This window comes from Typopeltis vanoorti, chromosome 13, assembly GCF_054136105.1.
Source record: "Typopeltis vanoorti isolate ZY-2024b chromosome 13, IOZ_Tvanoo_1.0, whole genome shotgun sequence".
In the NCBI taxonomy this organism is placed as follows: Eukaryota; Metazoa; Arthropoda; class Arachnida; order Uropygi; family Thelyphonidae; genus Typopeltis; species Typopeltis vanoorti.
This window is the reverse complement of record NC_143561.1, coordinates 96,596,236-96,614,541: the sequence shown is the minus strand read 5'-3', so window position 1 is coordinate 96,614,541 and position 18,306 is coordinate 96,596,236. Positions and strand designations below refer to the sequence as shown.

Genomic DNA, 18,306 nt, shown 5'->3' with positions numbered 1-18,306 from the left:
ATGTGAAGTCATTAGCTTCTATATACGAGTAGCCCAGTTATGAAGTAATTTCACGCACAAACTGTATTTGCTTACACTTGGGGATAAAGGATTAAGCCAAGAATATAACTTAGAGGCATCTTTAATTTATATGTTTTAGATTCTGTTTTCAAGTAAAACTCAGTAATGGTAACGTGTAATGGGGGCTCAAAAAAGACCCATGGATATCAGATTCAACATAGGATCTAATTGAAGGAAGGCATTTGGAGAAACATAAAGACACAGGGACTGAAGAATATAAGAGTTTACATGGAAAAGTCAGAAGAGCCATCAGCCAGGACAAGGAAAATTTTTATACTAATAAATGTGAAGAAATAAAGTTCCAGATGAGGAGGCACAATTATAAAATGTTTCATTTACTTTGTAACCTAAAGCACAAGTTTAAGCTCAAGTTGAAACCAAATGAAAATCAAAAACAGATGGAATACTGTGAGGAGCTGTACAGCAGAGAGGATAAGGAAAATTTGGAGGAACCCTCTCACCAGGAAAATTTCAAGGTTGAAAGAGCAATTAAATAGCTTAATGGCAATAAGGCCTTCAGTGGAGATGGAATACCAGAAGAGTTAGTTAAGGCTACAGGGAATTGAGGGATAAGAGTGTTTCATACATGGAAGACAAGATATGGCCTAGAGGCTGGAAGAAGTCAGTTTTCTTACCACTACCTAAGAAAAGAGATACGAAGGATTGCAAAAACTATAAGTTTAATCTCTCATGCGAGCAATATTTTATTAAAGATCATTCTAAATAGGAGTGAGGCCAAAGTTGAGGCAGAGATGCCTGAGGAACAAGCAGGATTCAGGAAAGTTAAGGAGATCAAGATGTGATGAAGGAGATCACATCTTTGACTTAGACAGATCATTGAGAAGTATAAATAGTTTAGACTTCCTCTGGTAATGTGTTTCATAGATTACTCCATAGTTTTTGACTGTGTTCAGCAGGTGAAATTGTGGGAGATAATGAAAATACAGTAAAATCTCGATTTAACAGAAATAATTTGACAAATAAAGACGGATAATGAAATAATTAATATAAAAAAAAATAATATGATTTAATCGGAAGCAATCAGCAGTGTTTATAAATTGTGTCTTCAGATACATTCTTGTATATTCGTTATATTTCATGCATAATAGTTCGCGTACGTGTGTGCTTTGGTTTGATAGCATAGCGTCAGTACCATTACTAGAGCAAAACATGTGGTGTTTAGGCTGTTACTGGAGTAATTTTTAGTTAAACCATTATTAATCATTATTAATATTTGTTAATATGCCTGGTGTTAAAAAAAAATGAGTAAACTTCACAGTAGCACAGAAACTTGAGTTAATAAGTAAGTTGGAAAGCGCTGCATCTGTTGCTCATATTTATGAACTTGAAAAAGTTCATAAATATGAGCAACAGATGCAGGAGTGAAAAAGCAAACAGTTTCGGACATACGCAAAAATAAAGACGAACTTACTCAGTTTTTGCTAAAATATAGCATTGAGGGCACCAAAAGTGGTTTCACTGTGGCAGATAAGAAACGTGAAGTTGGCCAAGCATAATAATTTAGAAGAAGGAGTTTACAAGTGGTTCATTCAACAGCGGTCTGGTGGCATTGTTGTTGTTCGTGGTGTTGAACTAAGGTCAGTTGCTGAAAAACTGAAAAACACATCACATGGTCATACAGTTCCAGGTGAGTGATGGGTGGCTCTGGATCTTTTGTAAATGCCATGGCATTACGAACAGGCAAACATGTGGTGAAGCACTGAGCGAGTTGAGCCCTTCAGAAAATACATCAATGAAGTCATTGAATCTGAGGGTCTTATTTTGTCTCAAGTTTACAATGCAGATGAGCCCGGCCTGTTCTGTTGTTCCTGAAAATACCCTTCCAAACAAACATGAAGTTAGCATGCCTGGCTGCAAATTAAACAAGGAGTACATTTCAGCCCTACTTTGTGCTAATGCTGATGGCACACATTGCCTCAAGCTGATGGTAGTTGGAAGAGCACAAAAGCCTCACGCTTTGAAGAATGCTATGAAGCAGCTGCCTGTCATGTATTCCAGCTCAAGGAATGCCTGGTTTACAAGTGACATTTTTTTCTGACTGGTTTTTCAGTCACTTCATACCTGAAGTGCAAAATACCAAGAAGAGGTCCTGAAAATCTCTCCTGTTTTACTTCTTGATAATGCATCAGCCCCTCCTAATGCTGAGAAGGTTAATAGGAATGAAAGAATAAAATGCGTCTTCCTTCCTCCAAATACTACTTCTATAATACAGCGTTTAGACCAGGGAGTCATTGTTGCCTGCAAGAGATTGTATAAGAAGAAGTTTCTTGAAGAGGTTATATTTGTCTTGGAGAATGAAAACGATCCCAAAGAAGATACAAGAGGAGCAAGGACATTTCAAAATTTGTCTGCATACAACATCAAGTCCACCATCTTTAATTTTGCTGCCGCTTGAAAAGAGATAAAGACTACAACATTGACTAATGGCCGGACAAAGTTACTGAACAGGAGGAACCAGAATACGATTTCAGAGGTTTTGAAACCTCTGATTTCCGTGAAACTTTGATGAGAGCTGGTGATAATGTTAGTGAGAATGACATTGAACAATGGCTAGACATTGAGGGTGACCCAGGCTACCAAATTCTCAGCCAGAAAGAGAGTGCTGAAGATGTTCTACGGGGCGATCAGGAGATTGACAATGAGGAGGAAGAAGAAGCGGTTCCAGCTGGTCTGAAACTATCGGTGGTTAGAGAACACATGGACGACATCATCTCATTCATAGCCACATCTTCAGATGCAGAGGTGATTGCTTATTACGAAAATATTCGGCAATTTCGATCATTAATTATTAAGAAACAATATAAAAGTGGAAAGCAACTGAAACTTGATGCTTTTTTCAAGCCCAATCCTCAGTAAAATGATACAGTATTTACATAAAAATGTTCTCATTAAAATATCTTAATACCACTGAAAGTGTTTTATTTTCAAAACTATTCCTAAGATTTGCTGTTTAACAGACTTTTGATTTTACGGACAACTCTTAGCCCCTAACAGTCCATTAAATCGAGATTTTACTGTAATGGGTTTTCCTGAACACATTGTGAGGTCGATAGCTAACTTGTACAGTGAGTAAAAAGGCATGGTAAGAACGGGTGTTGGATTGGCTTCAGGTAAGCAGGGGAGTTAGGCAAGGATGTCTTCTTTCTTCTCACCTGTTTAGTATCTATGCTGGGGACAACATGTGTTCAGCATTGGATAAACTTAAGACAAGAATTATTATAGGTGGCAGATTGATCAGTAATCTGAGGTATGCTGATGATACAGTATTTCTTTGTAATGACAAAGAACTATGACAAATCCTTGAATAGAGTTAATGGGATCAGCAAAAAACAGAAGACTTCAGCTCAATCCTAGGAAGACAAAGATTATGGTTCTTAAAGGAAATAGAGGCAGGGAAGTTCCCGAGAAACAAGTGTACCTTAATGGAGAAAGACTTGAAGTCAGCAAGTTGAGTACCTGGGGTCCATTATTAACATGAAGAAGATGTCAGAAGAAGATTAGGAATGGCTAAAACAGTAGTCAGAAACTTGTCTAAAATCTGGAAGGACAGATTTATTTGCACAGTTGAGAATTCTGGATGTAGAACAAAGTTGAGAATTCATAAGTTGCTGTTTTTCCAACAGCAACTTATGGATGTGAAACTTGGAATCTTAAAAAAGTCTGATAGGAAAAGGATAGCTGCTTTTGAGATGTGGTGTTATAGAAGGCTGTTGAAGATATATATTGAAAGGCAGACAAACGGATGGGCAATAGGATCAGTAGAACTTTGAAGCTCCTTAAAGATAATGACAGAAGAAAGTTGAAATGCTTTGGATACATTGAAAGGAGGACTTCTCAAAACAGTAATAGAAGGTAAAGTTCCTGGAAAAAGAGGAAGGGGTAGATGAGATTCAGAGAGTTGAAGCCTCCAGAAAAGCATACAATAGGATCACCTGGCGAGGAGGACTGGTGTGGCACATCACCAAGCATCTGAGTAACCATATGGCATCTGTTGATGTCCAATGAATAGATAGATGATGGGGACTCATTTTTCTTGCTTCATGACTAAAACGAAAACCAGGTGTAGTTTAGCATGCATGCATGGAGGGAGAACACTATAATACCGCTTGAGAGAAATGAGGGATTTTTGGAACTCAATAGCTGATATTCATGAAGTCTCATATAGAAAGAAAACATTTAAGTTATCAAATATTATGTTATGACAATGACTATGAGACAGCTGTTGTAGGAAGAAGATATGGCAGGTTGAGTTTTTAATGCCTGCTCATTTCTTCATAGCCTTTCACATAGAAAGAAAAATGATAAACTTAAAGAAGATAAAAGGATGAAAGAAAATGAAGATGTTTGGGTTTTTTTGGTATGAATTTTAGAGAAAATCGGTTTTATGTTTTTTTTGGGGGAAACACCATAGTGTTCAAAATAAGGATTTCATATTCATAAGTTTTATTTCCAGAGGGTTTGAGACCAAACTTCTTTAATAAATTCATTGGCAGCCACCCATGATCAAATAATTTCACATTGAATGCAATGAAGTTTTAATGAAATTAAATGAAACAAAAAAAGAAAAGAAAAATGAATATTATGCTAACAAAATAATATATTTTGAATCCATCTAGAACAAAGCTGAAAATTCACTCGCCACTTGTCTCTGATAACTTACCAGTGGTGAGTGGATTTCTGGAGCTTTGGTATTGGCTAATGAAATTAAATATGAACCTTTTACTATTGAGACTAGATTATTTAACTGATAATGCTAATGCAAAAAGAGTAATATTGGGATATGCAGATATCTGCCTGGTTGAAGAAAATACTGAAGACATTACAATAATGTTAGAAAACTCAAAACTTCTGTTGAAAAATTAGGATTACAAATCACCGAAAACAGTATTTAAAAGTATGTAAAAACAACAACCAAGGGGAAAATGACCAGTTACCATCAGCAGCCTAAAATTTAAAAATGCCACTTCCTTTAAATATCTTGGAACATCGATTACTTGAGATAATAAACTTAGTATAGAAATATAAACTGGATTACATGTCCAACAGATCTTTTTATTCAAAATTCTTTAAGTAGAGTTAAAAGAATTTTGAATAAAAAGATCTGTTGGACATGTATTCCAGCTTGTATTTCTATACTAATTTTATTATCTCGAGTAATCGATGTTCCAAGATATTTGAAGGAAGTGGCATTTTTAAGTACAAGACAATCATCAGACCTGCTGTTTCATACTGAGCAGAAAGTTGGAGCATAACACATCAAGATTATATAAGCTTTGTAGATCTTTAAAAATAAGATTCTTAGAAAAGTTTTTGGTACTATAAGAGATAACACAATAGGTGAATGGATAATAAAGAACTATACATATTTCTAAAACTGCCAGAAACTTCACTCACTAGTAGTACAGTGGTTAAAAAAAATTCAAATTAGTTACAGCCAAATTGACAAACAATTCAAATAGTCTTTCAAAATTGATAAACATGATCTAATGCTCTGTCAAAGTTATTGGCTTTTTATTAATAATGTACACTATCTGATCAAAAGTATCCGGACCCTTACTCAAAACTGTAATCAGACTTTCCCTGTGACACACTTTCCAGTAGTGGACATTAATATGGAGTGAGTCCACCCTTTGCTTCTATGGCAGCTCTAAGTCTGCCAGGGAGACGCTCTACCAGGTGTCGGAATGTCTCTGGAGGAATGGTAGCCCATTCTTCCTGAAGAGCTGTAGCCAGAGCAGTTCATGATGTGGATCGTGGGAGGTCTGGAGCGAAGTCTGTGTTCTAATTTATCCCAAAGGATGAATTAGATTCAGGTCAGGGCTCTGGGCTGGCCAGTTCATTTCTGGAATATTATTGTCCACAAACGATTCCCTCACAGACCTTGCTTTATGGCGGGTAGCATTGTCATGCTGATACAGACAATCATCACCGAATTGATCTTCTACTGTAAACAGTATGCAACAGGTCAAAATGTTCTTGTACCTTTCTGCATTTAGATTTCTGTGTGGTGTTACGAGAGGGCCAAGTCTATTCCATGAAAAACATCCCCACACTGTAATGCCACCTCCTCCAAATTTCACTGTTGGCACTACACATGCTTGCAGGAATCGTTCTCCAGGTATTCACCACACCCAAACCCTCCCATTAGACCTGCCACATGGTAAAGCATGATTCATCACTCCAAATCACACAGGCTGCGCTTAGCATTCACAGGAGAAATGTTTGGTTGATGGGCAGCTGCTCGACCATGGAATCCCATTCCTCTTAACTCTTAACAGTTAGTAGCACTGCGGAACTCCTGGGTGATTGTTTCACTCAATGTGTGGCAATTTCTACGATCACTTTCTTCGATGCTTGGTAGTCCCTGTCTGTCATTAAATGTGGCCTACCCAACTGTGGTTTTGTTGTGGTTGTGCTTTCACGTTTCCACTTTACAATCATATCACCAACTGTTGACTTGGACAACTTGATGAAATGTAATCTATACCGGTAAGTGAAGTCGTAGTGACATCTAGACATCAGTTTAAGAATTACAGAGGGGTGTCCAGATACTTTTGATCAGATAGTGTATATTACCCAAATAACAGTTTTGTTACTTTAAAAAATATATATATATTTTTTTAAGGTTCACTTGATATCACGACAGTGGGCTAAAGAGGCTGAACTACCACCTCATATAGTAACAATGCTAAATAATTTTCCACCTTCTATTCATCCTATGTCACAATTTAGTGCTGCAGTCACAGCATGCAATACCGAAAGCAAATTTGTTAAGGCTTATTCAGAAGGGGTGCACAAAGCTACTTACTGGGAGGCAAGTACTTAACTTTTTTTTTCCTTGAGTATTATATTATTATTGTTGTTATTTGTTTTTATTTAATTATCTCTGCCCACTAGCATTCATAATTGATATGATTAGCATCATATATTATTAGAAGAAACTGATTCTTAATATTAACTATTTTTCATTTTAAGTGTTTTACCCCATGGATGTTTTTATGAAGCAGGATAAAATTTCAGATAAGATCTTTACACTGAAGTCTAAGATAGGATGACTATATTTTATTTCTTTCAGTTTTAGGAAAGAGAATTTTTTGGAGAAAGCTAACTTAGAGTCAGAGTGAAAAGACTCATTTTGGAACTGATTTGTATCAGTGCATTAGAAAGATCAAGCTATTTATTCTAATGAAGGATTTAGCAAAAAAATTTCTGTTTGTTTGTAAAACCTTAAATTTCTTTCATTCTGAAGTTAAATGTGTGTGCATGCATGGGGGGAGTGAAATTGTATCCCTTATGCATTTTTTTAAAATCAAAATTTATGTAAATAAATAATTATATTTGTATGTGTATATATACAGGTATCTCTTGATGTATGCGGTTAATTAATCCTTGATGATGGGGAGTGAGGCAAGTCCACGTCGTGCTCCCTGGGACCTTCCGTAGGGTACACTCCCTACAAGGATGCTAATGGACTTCTGTGAAGAACAACGGCCAAATCAGTGGAAGAGGATTTGTATCCCAACAGTGAAATGTGCGGAAGAATCTTCAGAGGAGCAGACCTCTGTAAACAACCCAGGCTCAGCTGGCTCCGGCTGTCAGTACCCGGTTAGGGCCCCTACCTAGGGTTACAAGGAAAAATAAAGGATTCAATCCTCTGGCAAAGGGAAGCAGCTTTGTCAGTACTGACACAAGGTTGAAGTCTCATGATGACGGTAAAGTTTGTGATTAGAAAATTGCAGATGGCAATACAGTTTATTGTGTACGTCTGTAATACTGCAGAGCAGAAAGCAAATGGAGAAACTACTGCTCTATTCTCTCTCCAGACTAACCACCATGGCGAGCAAATCTACACAAATGGCCCCGAGTTACCGGCGTTCCTTAAATGGGACAGGGTGCGAAGAATCCCCGGGCTCAGCATGGTGCGCTCAGTAAAACTAGGAACCTGGAATGTCAGAACCTTGTATGAAGCAGGTAAGCTAAGAAATGCTATCCAAGAAATGAAAAGACTTGAAATTGGAATTTTAGGAATGAGTGAAGTTAGGTGGCCAGGATCAGGCAAAACTCAAGTCAATGACATGACAATGTATCACTCTGGAAGTTGTGAAAACAACCATCAAAACGGAGTTGGAATAATAATAAACAAAGATATCAATAAGTCACTGTTGAGCTTCATCCCTTACTCAGATAGGATGATGTTATTAAAACTGAAAGGACAACCACTAGATGTTAATCTTATACAAGTCTATGCTCCTACTGCTGACAAGAGTGATACCGAGATTGAAAAATTTTATGATCAATTAAAAGAACTAATGAAAAATACAAAAAAGCATGATATTAACATAGTCATGGGTGATTTCAATGCTAAAGTTGGGAAAGGTAGAAGTGGAGATGTAGTTGGCAAACATGGACTGGGCACAAGAAATGAGAGAGGTGACCGTCTTTTTCAATTCTGCCAGGAAGAGGAGCTAATAATCACAAACACATGGTTTAAGCTACCACCTCGAAGATTGTATACTTGGCGATCACCACAGAATAATAATGGGAATATAGTCAGAAACCAAATTGATTACTTACTAATTAATCAACGATTTCGAAGTTCTATAAAGAGTACAAAAACCTATCCTAGTGCAGATATTGCTTCTGATCATAACCTACTGGTGGCAGAGTTACAACTTAGACTGAAAGCTATGCTTAAGAAACATCAACAAAAAAGGTTTGATTTGGGAAAATTAAAAAACACAGAGATAAGAAGCAAATTGAGTTAAGATCTGAATCAAGAGCTAGCACTTATCAAGAATGATGACATCATGAGGGTTGATGAATCGTGGGACAAATTGAAATCTGTCTTCATAGAGAAATGTACCAATACCTTATGTCCTAATAGAGCAGTAAAAAAGAAAGATTGGATGACTGATGAAATTCTTTCTCTCATGGATCAACGCAGATCATATAAAAATCATAATCCAACAAAATATACAGAGGTTCAGAAAATTATTAAAACAAGATCAAAAAAGCAAAAGAAATCTGAATGAATGAAAAATGTAAAGAAATAGAAATTCTACAGGAAAAACATGACAATTTTAATCTACACAAAAATATGAAAGAGACCTCAGGTATATATAAGAAAAAACAATTCTGTATCCTTTGAAACAAAAAGGGAGAAATTATATCCCAAAAGGATGACAAAATACAAGAATGGGTGAAATATATAGAAGAACTCTTTACTGATGACAGACAGAACCCAGAAAATACTTATGAACATATGGAAGGTCCATGCATTCTAAAATCAGAGGTAGAATGTGCATTGAACTCAGCTAAAAATGGTAAAGTCCTAGGACCAGATAGAATACTGGCAGAAATACTTAAGTTATTAGAAGGTGACAACATTAACATATTAGTAAAGCTATTTAATAAGATCTACGATACAGGCATAATCCCTCAAGACTGGTTACAGTCAACCTTCATCATGCTACCTAAAAAAGTAAATGCGAAAACTTGTAATGACTATAGAATGATCAGCCTAATGAGTCACGTTCTCAAAATGTTTCTGAAAATAATTCAAAAAAGAATATACAGAAAGTGTGAAGACACCATCAGTGATACCCAATTCGGCTTTAGAAACGGCATGGGAACAAGAGAGGCTCTTTTCTGTTCTCAGATCTTATTTCAAAAATGTATTGACCAAAACAAGGTAATATTCATTTGCTTCATCGACTTCGAGAAAACATTTGACAAAGTCCAACATGCTAAAATGATTGTACTATTAAAAAGAATTGGATTAGATGGTAAAGACATCAGGATCATTGAAAACTTATATTGAAACCAAAAGGCATCTGTTCAAGTTGATGATATTATTACAGACTCCATGAACATCAAACGAGGAGTAAGGCAAGGATGTGTGCTGTCACCTCGTCTTTTTAACATCTACTCAGAAGCCATATTTCAAAAAGTCTTGGAAGGAAGAAAGGAAGGGATTAGTGTAAATGGTGAAATCATCAGTAACATCCGATATGCCGATGATACAGCTCTTCTGGCTGACAATATTCAGGATCTTCAAAATCTTTTGGAGCTAATAAATGCAGAGAGTGAAAAAATGGGATTTAAAATAAATATCACCAAAACTAAATTCATGGTCATAAGTAAGAAACCAATTCTTAATTTAGCACTTTCTTTAAATAGGAAACAAATAGAAAGAGTGGCAAAGTTTAAATATCTCGGATGCTGGTTAAATGAAGATTGCAATCCAGAAATGGAAATAAAAGTTAGAATTGAAATGGCAAGAAAAAATTTTCTCTTGATGAAATCAACACTGTGTAACTGCAGTTTAAACTTAGAGCTTAGAGTACGCATGGTTAAATTCTATGTATGGTCTGTACTGCTGTACGGTGCAGAAACTTGGACCTTGAAGACAACATCGATAAAAAGACTTGAAGCCTTTGAGATGTGGTTATACAGACGAATGTTAAAAATCCCATGGACAGCAAAAACGTCCAATCAGGAAGTACTGAAACAAATAGGGAAATCACGTGAACTTTTAGATACCATAAAAAGAAGGAAAACTGCATATCTTGGTCACCTACTTCGTAATTAAAAATATAAAATACTTCAATTGATTATAAAAGGGAAGATAAATGGAAGAAGAGGACAAGGAAGACGAAGAAAATCTTGGCTGGCAGATATCAGGCAGTGGACTGGTATGAACTCTGAGAGACTGCTCAGAATAGCTGAGAATCGTTCAAAATTCGCCAAGGTGGTCGCCGACCTCCAATAGGAGATGGCACTCAAGAAGAATCCTTGATGGACACCGCATATATCAAAACTGCATTATTCAATGTTAAGAATTAATGGGAATAATTATAACGAATCCTGCAAAATATAAAAATTTAAACATCATTTATTTTTTAAGGTGACATGTATTTATATATTTTATTTATACATATTTGTTACATAAAAACTTATCTAAATATTTATTTTTTATAAAAAACTTATCTAACGTAAATTGAACAGTGGTAGCTTTTTTTTTTTCCCTCCATGATTTTGTGATAACAATCAACTTGTTTACCTAAACCAGGGGTTCCCAACCCTATGCCCGTCGACTAATTTGTGTGTGCCTGCCACTGTTCAACGTGTGCCATATAGTTTGAAATAATCACACAACAATTCATGGCATGCTATATGACACAAGCGTTAATGACACATGACAAGTATTAAATGCATACAATGTAAAGTAGACGCGCATTCGAAGTTGTTCATTCCAGTTTATGAACTGGAATATCACATATTCTCCTAATTATGAAGCACTGGCCAATGAAATGCAACGCCAAAGATCACACTAACTTACATATATATATTTAAATTTTTATATAATGTAAACTTTTAAGTAATAAAACATTTGATTATAATGTAAACTTTGTATGTATTCCTTTAACAAACGAATTCAAAAAATTTGCTTGAAAAAATAGTTGGTGCCCATTGCCCTATCGGTATTTTAGAATGTGCTCTAGGAAACAAAAAGGTTGGGAACCCCTGATCTAAACTATGACTAACATTCATGCTTCTCTCTACATTTGGATCTATCTCTAGTATAAGTTCTTTTGCCTTCTCAATTGTCCTAAACAATTCTGCAAGTTCTTTGATAGTGATTTCTTTAGATACATCTTCCATTTCTTCAGTTTTCTTTTCTTCTTCCTCTTCGTATGCCTGCTGATGTTCGATTCCAAGAAGATCTTTGTTACTTCGGTCTTTCAAATGTGATTCCAATAATTCCCGAATATCTTCTGAATCGACATTCTCAAAGCCAAGAGCACTTCCAATCAAAACAATATTATCGATAACTTCGTTGACGGGATAAATAGAACTACCAAAATGATTTGCAGATTCAGGCAAAAGATTCTTCCAGACTGCTCTCATACAGTTGGCTGTCACTTCTTCCCAAGACTCGTGAATGTTTATAACTGCTTGTTTAATATCATATTTTTTCCAAAATTCCTCTAAAGTGATTGGATCATCTCCAGTTATAGCTTGAATTGGCTGGGCAAAAGTTCTTCTAATATAGTAAGCCTTGAATGCAGAAATGACTCCTTGGTTCATAGGCTGTATCAAAGATGCCGTATTCAGTGGTAAAAATACGACCTGCACATTACTATTTAAATCATTAAGTGAGGTGGGATTGTCCAGGGGCATTATCCAATACTAAAAAAACTTTGAAAGCTAAATTATTTTCATTGCAGTATTTTTCAACTGCGGGACAAAAATGCAAAGTAAACCATTCTTCAAACAACTGTTTGGTAAGCCATGCCTTTTTGATTCCCATATTACTGGAAGGGATTGTTTGTTACAGTCTTTAAAAGCCCTTGGGTTCATTGTTCGATAAATTAGCATTGGCTTTAATTTGAAATCACCTTCGGCATTACCTCCGAGTAAAGTAAAAGTGTTAAGCGATCTTTGAATGCTTTATAACCAAGTGTGGCATTTTCTTCCAAACCAGGCCAGTTTCGTCTACATTGAATATTTGACGATCGCTGCACCCATTTTCTTCAATTATTTTCTTTAATTCAGCTGGATATCTGGCTGCAACATCTTTATCAGCACTTGCTGCTTCGCCTGTTAATTTGACATTTTTCATTCCAGATCGAGATTTGAAATTTTCAGCCTTTGCTTGCAGAAAATGTTGCAGTCACATCTTGATATTTGTTTTATTTAAGTGTAGAAAAAAGGCTTAAAGCCTTGAGCCTAAGATTATTGCTGTCAATGGAATACGCTTCTGATTACAATCTTCTAGCCAAAGAAATAGTAAATCTTCCATTTTGATCATTAATGGGCTTCTATTCCTAGTGCACTGCATACTCAAAGATGCAGATGCCACTTTGCCTTGTTCATGGTACTCAGTTGCTTTATTTAAAATGACTCGTATAGTTTATTCACCAAAAGGCTAGAGCTCTTCCGATGTTTGTTTTGCTTTCTCCATTATCAAACATTTTAATAATGTCAATTTTAGTATCCAGAGTAATAAGTTTTCATTTATTATTCTTTTTCGAGGCCATGGTTACGAAGGGCAATGCTTTACATAATTTGAAAATTACGTGATATGCGGATAGGCCGCAAGCGTACGCTGTAATACATACACATATACGTCTGTATGCGCCACGCTCTGCTGATAAATTGAAGCACTGAGACTGAGGCCGAGAATGAGTTACTAACGTTGGAGCATGACTTGTACCACGCGATCTGATCGGTTTCATTGACCAAGTCTAACGCTTTGCTTATTTTCAAATTTTTAGGCTAATCAAATTTGATACCACATATATGAAGTTTATGGTCACAATAATTTTTTGTGCATTAATCAAAGCCGCATATATCATGGGATACCTGTATATATTTTTATATTAAGTAAACTGTTTATTTTTGCTTTACAACTCTTTTCTAACTTTTGGAATTAAGATAAGTGAATGTAATAAATATTTGTATTCTGTTGTATGCTCAATTTTTATATTGTTTATGAATATTTCTAGCTCAGATCTATTTTCTTTTGAGATTCTCGTAAATTTGGTCTTTTTTGCATTTAAATGTAGGCCAAAGTCTTTACCTTCTTCAGCAAGTAGGTGCAGTAATTTGATTAATTTGTTTATTTTTTGCAATATTTTTTGTTCTAGGATAGCATTAATGGTTCCCATTCCTCTTCTGAAGCCTTTCTGTTGTTCACTTACTTCACTGGTTTGAATGGTATCATCAGCATATCTGAGATTGTTGTTTTTATACCATTGATACTGATTCCTATATTTTGTTTTTCATTCTTTTTCATCACTGTCTCACTGTAAATATTAAACAGATTTGGTGAAAAGATGCAGCCCTGTCTAACTCTTCCTTTTATTTTCACTTCAGAAGTCTCAGAGTTAAAACAGCTGCATTTTCTGCTTGGATTAAATCATTTTTATAAGTTTATGTACATGATCTTCTAAGTCTAATTTTTCTAGAATATTAAACAGTTTATTGTGTTTTATTTGATCGAAGGCTTTCTGAAAGTCTATGAAGCATATGTATATGTTCCTTTCGAGTGATCTTTCAGGTAATATATTTAGTTCTAGGATAGCATTAATGGTTCCCATTCCTCTTCTGAAGCCTTTCTGTTGTTCACTTAGTTCACCAGTTAAGGCTCTTTCAAATCTTTGTTAACAGTGGTTAAAATGATTTTAGATGCATGAGAGATTAGGCTCACAGTTCTATAATCCTCACAATTTTGGGCATTATTTTTCTTTGGAATTGGTATGCAGAGCAATGTTATAAAAGATTCAGGTAATTCTATTGTTTTATAGATGTGCTGAATGGTGTTCACTAAGTAGGTGTTATTGTAAGCTTTATGATATTGATTATGATATTATGATTTAACTTTTATGATAGCTGTTTGTAGTTTGTTCCATTGGAAGGTTCACTACTTTACTGTAGTTAAAGCTTTCAGCAGTTTTGCAGGGATGTTATCACACCTATGGGATTTATTATTAGGAAGATTCTTGATTATGTGTGGTATCTCATTTCTTGTAGGTAGAGTGGTATCTGTTGCTGCACATCACCCAAGGTGTCATAATATCATTCTCATCATCATAGAGATTTGACAAATATTCCACCCATCTCTCATTTATTTTTTCATTATCATCTATTATGTTTTCCTTTTTCTCCTTGATGTTGTTAGATTGTGTTTGTTTCACTTTTCCATTAAGTTCTTTCACTATCAGGAATGCTTCTCTGGGTTTTTTTTGTGTAACACTTCTATCTCGGGGTGCATTGGTTGTTATTCATTCATTCTTCAATTTCCTGCATAATTGTTTGATTATCTTATCCATTGTTTTATATCTTGATCTTTCTTCATTTGCTCTTCTTTTCCATGTTCTTTCATCGATAAGGTCCTTGCGTTATCTATGGTATTTTTCTTTCTTCAGGTTTAGTGATGTGATTCTTATCAGGTTGTGATAGCTGTTTGTAGTTTGGGATGGCTAATTAAAGAAATAATTAAAAAATAAAGAAATAAAAATAAGAACCACCATAGCAAGATGCATTCTGGAAAAACAAAGATCTGCTCAGATGCTCTGTGGGTATAGAGACAAAGAAGAAGAACATTAATTTGGCAATTTTCACATATGGAAGTGAGACTTGGATATTCAAGAAAAGAGTAAGACAACAGATAGTGGCCTTTTAAATGTGGTGCTACAGAAGAGCCCTGAGAATCTCATGGACAGAGCATATGACAGATGCAGAGGTACTACAGAGAATGAAAACACAGAAATCTTTATTGCAGGAAATGATCCAGAGAAAGATGAGACTGGCAGGACATGTATTGAGGGGAGCAGGACAAGCTTTAGAAGGAAAAATTATGGGAAAGATCAAGAGGTAAAAAAAGAAGGACATGGTTTGATGATATAAGATCATGGACCGGATAATGTGACTGTGCTGAGACAAAAAGAAGAGCTGCCAACAGAGAGGACTGGAAGAACAGTGCTGCACCCTCACATTGAGGAAGCCACATGAAGAAGAATGTAATAAATGAAATTTATTTTAAGATTTGGGAAAAACTAATATTCTTTTAAGATAAGTAAATTTAGATGCTATAAGGAAACCGATAATTGTAATATGAACCTTGTACCTGCCATAAACAGAAATTTATGTTTTAAACAGCAGACTAGTCTGTAAAAAGTTATAAACATAACATGAACTTATAACACATTACATAATCCTTAGGTAATCTGAGAACTCTGCTCTAGAGACAAACATTGTATCTCTTCAACCAATCTCAAGCCTCCAAATAGCTGCACACCAGATAGTGAAAATCATCTGTCATCTATTACCTAAAGACATTTATATAAATATCCATATGTGTGTGCATGCAACATAAGCTGTCCTACTCGTTAAGGTTTTTCAATATATGGAAGGTGGGGGTAGAGAAAAGATCTTTTTTACTGGATAAGAGCTTGGTCAGCAAGAATGTGTGAAGATTTTCCTAGTTAGTGAGTTCGAATGGGCTTCCCACAATATCCACCTTTTATTAGTTATGACCAGCAGTAAAGTAAAAACTGTAGTTTGGTAAAACTTACCTTGTGATCTAGAAATAATCATTTCCAACAAAATAAATAAAGATAGCACGAATAGATACTCATAAAATGAAGTACTGTTTGATATACGAGGGTGGTCTGAAAAGTTCTCAGCCTGACAATGAAAAAACAAATTTATAATTTCAAAATTATTTTTATTTTTCAATATAATTTCCCTTAAGACTAATACATTTATTCCAGTGATGTTCCAGCACTCATCCTGTCCCTGTAGTGGTTCTCAGTAAGATCTGCAAAATACCCTTCTATAGCTGCAATCACCTCTTGATTCGAATAAAAAAGGTGACCAGTGAGGAAGAGTTTTAGTTTTGGGAAGAGACAGAAGTCAGAGGGTGCCAAATCTACAGAATAGAGTAGATGTTCCAACAATTCATAGTGCAGATCCCTTAATTTTCCCATTGCCAAAACATCTTTGTGGGCAGGTTTCATTGTCCTGATGAAAGATGATTTTTTCTTCTACAAACTGGGTCTTTTCTCATGAATTTTTTTTTTGTCTAGTCTGGTTAAAAGACTGGAATAATATTCCCCGGTTATTGTTTTACCCTTTTCAAGATGATAAATAAACAAAATGCCTTTAGCATCCCAAAACACTGATGCCATGACCTTTCTTGCTGATGGAACCGACTTTGTCTTCTTTGGCGCTGAACATCCAGATTCTGTCTACTGTTTTCACTGCTGTTTGGATTCTGGTGGTAATAATAATCATAGTAATAAATCAACACACAAAATCAGTTTTATTCTTGTTAAAACGCTTCAAGCACTGTTCAGAGATTTTCATGCGAGTGCATTTTTGATCTGCTGTGAGGAAGCGTGGCACCCATCTTGTGCAAAGCTTTTTCATATGCAATTCTTCATGCAAAATATATTCTACACATTCTTTTGAAATGCTTATAGGCTCAGCAATTTCACGCACAATACTTGCCAGTCATCCAATACCATATCGTGCACTTAATGAATGATTTCTGGTGGTGTTACACTTTTTGGACGTCCTTCACATGGATCATCTTCAAGGCCGGCATGACCACGTTTAAACTCGGCAGCCCATCCCTTAATTGTCGAAAATGAAGGAGAAGAGTACCTATAAACTTTTATGAACTTCAAATGAATTTCTTTTGCCGTTAAACCTTCTTTTACAAAGAATTTTATAACTGAATTTTATAACTGAATTTTATACTCAATTTTATCCATTTCAAGAGATACAGACAACACTTTTGTTCAGACAGCTGTATAATACAAACTATTTGATAGAATGACTTGCAATTTCACGTGAATGCTTATGACAGATGTGCCAACTTAAAAAAAAAAAACTTGCCAATAGTGTTGCCATTTATGGTCGAGGCTAAGAACTTTTCAGACCACCCTCGTATGTGTGTGTGTGTGTATTTATTTTTCAATTATATCTTCTGATAATCACTTTTATGCATCAGAATATTTAAAATTGTATTTTAATGTTTTTTCTGGTACAGAGATACTAATCAGTGTCATGATGAAAAAACTTTGAAATGTTGTACCATACTGCTTTAGATGAATATTCTCCTTTGCATTCTCTCTGTATACTGATTATATACATAATAAAAATTTTAATGGAATATAAAACTATGAATAAAAACTAGAAAAGGAGAAATAAACCATTTTTGTATCTCATCTTCATTCTTAATTCAGTGTCACGATGAAAAAACTTTGAAATGTTGTACCATACTGCTTTAGATGAATATTCTCCTTTGCATTCTCTCTGTATACTGATTATATACATAATAAAAATTTTAATGGAATATAAAACTATGAATAAAAACTAGAAAAGGAGAAATAAGCCATTTTTGTATCTCATCTTCAGGCCGAATCTAACAAGCATCTACTCTTCTGGGATGAAGAGGTACCATAACTCTTTCTTATGGATTACTTTGAATGAGATCACATTGTTTCTGAAGAACACAATCTGGATCTAAATGAAGCAGTAATCACAGACAGACAGTAATTGAAATAAACTGGCAAGAGAGTTTCTTCTGCTTCCTATTAATATTAAAATCAAATGCCTCAGACATATGGAAGATTGCAAAATGAGTCTTTTTTGTATATGGACTTAGCTCCATAATCATTTTGACTTCTTCCTTCTTTATTTTTTTTCCTG

At 35.2% G+C, this 18,306-nt stretch overlaps 1 protein-coding gene across 2 annotated transcripts in view; it reads left to right on the top strand.

The window, feature by feature from the left end:
- The window catches only part of LOC150100397 (putative citrate synthase 2, mitochondrial), a 144,781-nt gene that overhangs the window by 45,794 nt on the left and 80,681 nt on the right, over positions 1-18,306 (top strand). For both annotated transcript variants that reach the window (XM_090402917.1, XM_090402916.1), the window contains exon 5: positions 6,707-6,895. In XM_090402917.1, the coding sequence (XP_090259043.1) occupies positions 6,707-6,895 (189 nt within the window). The remainder of the gene's footprint in view (positions 1-6,706; positions 6,896-18,306) is intronic.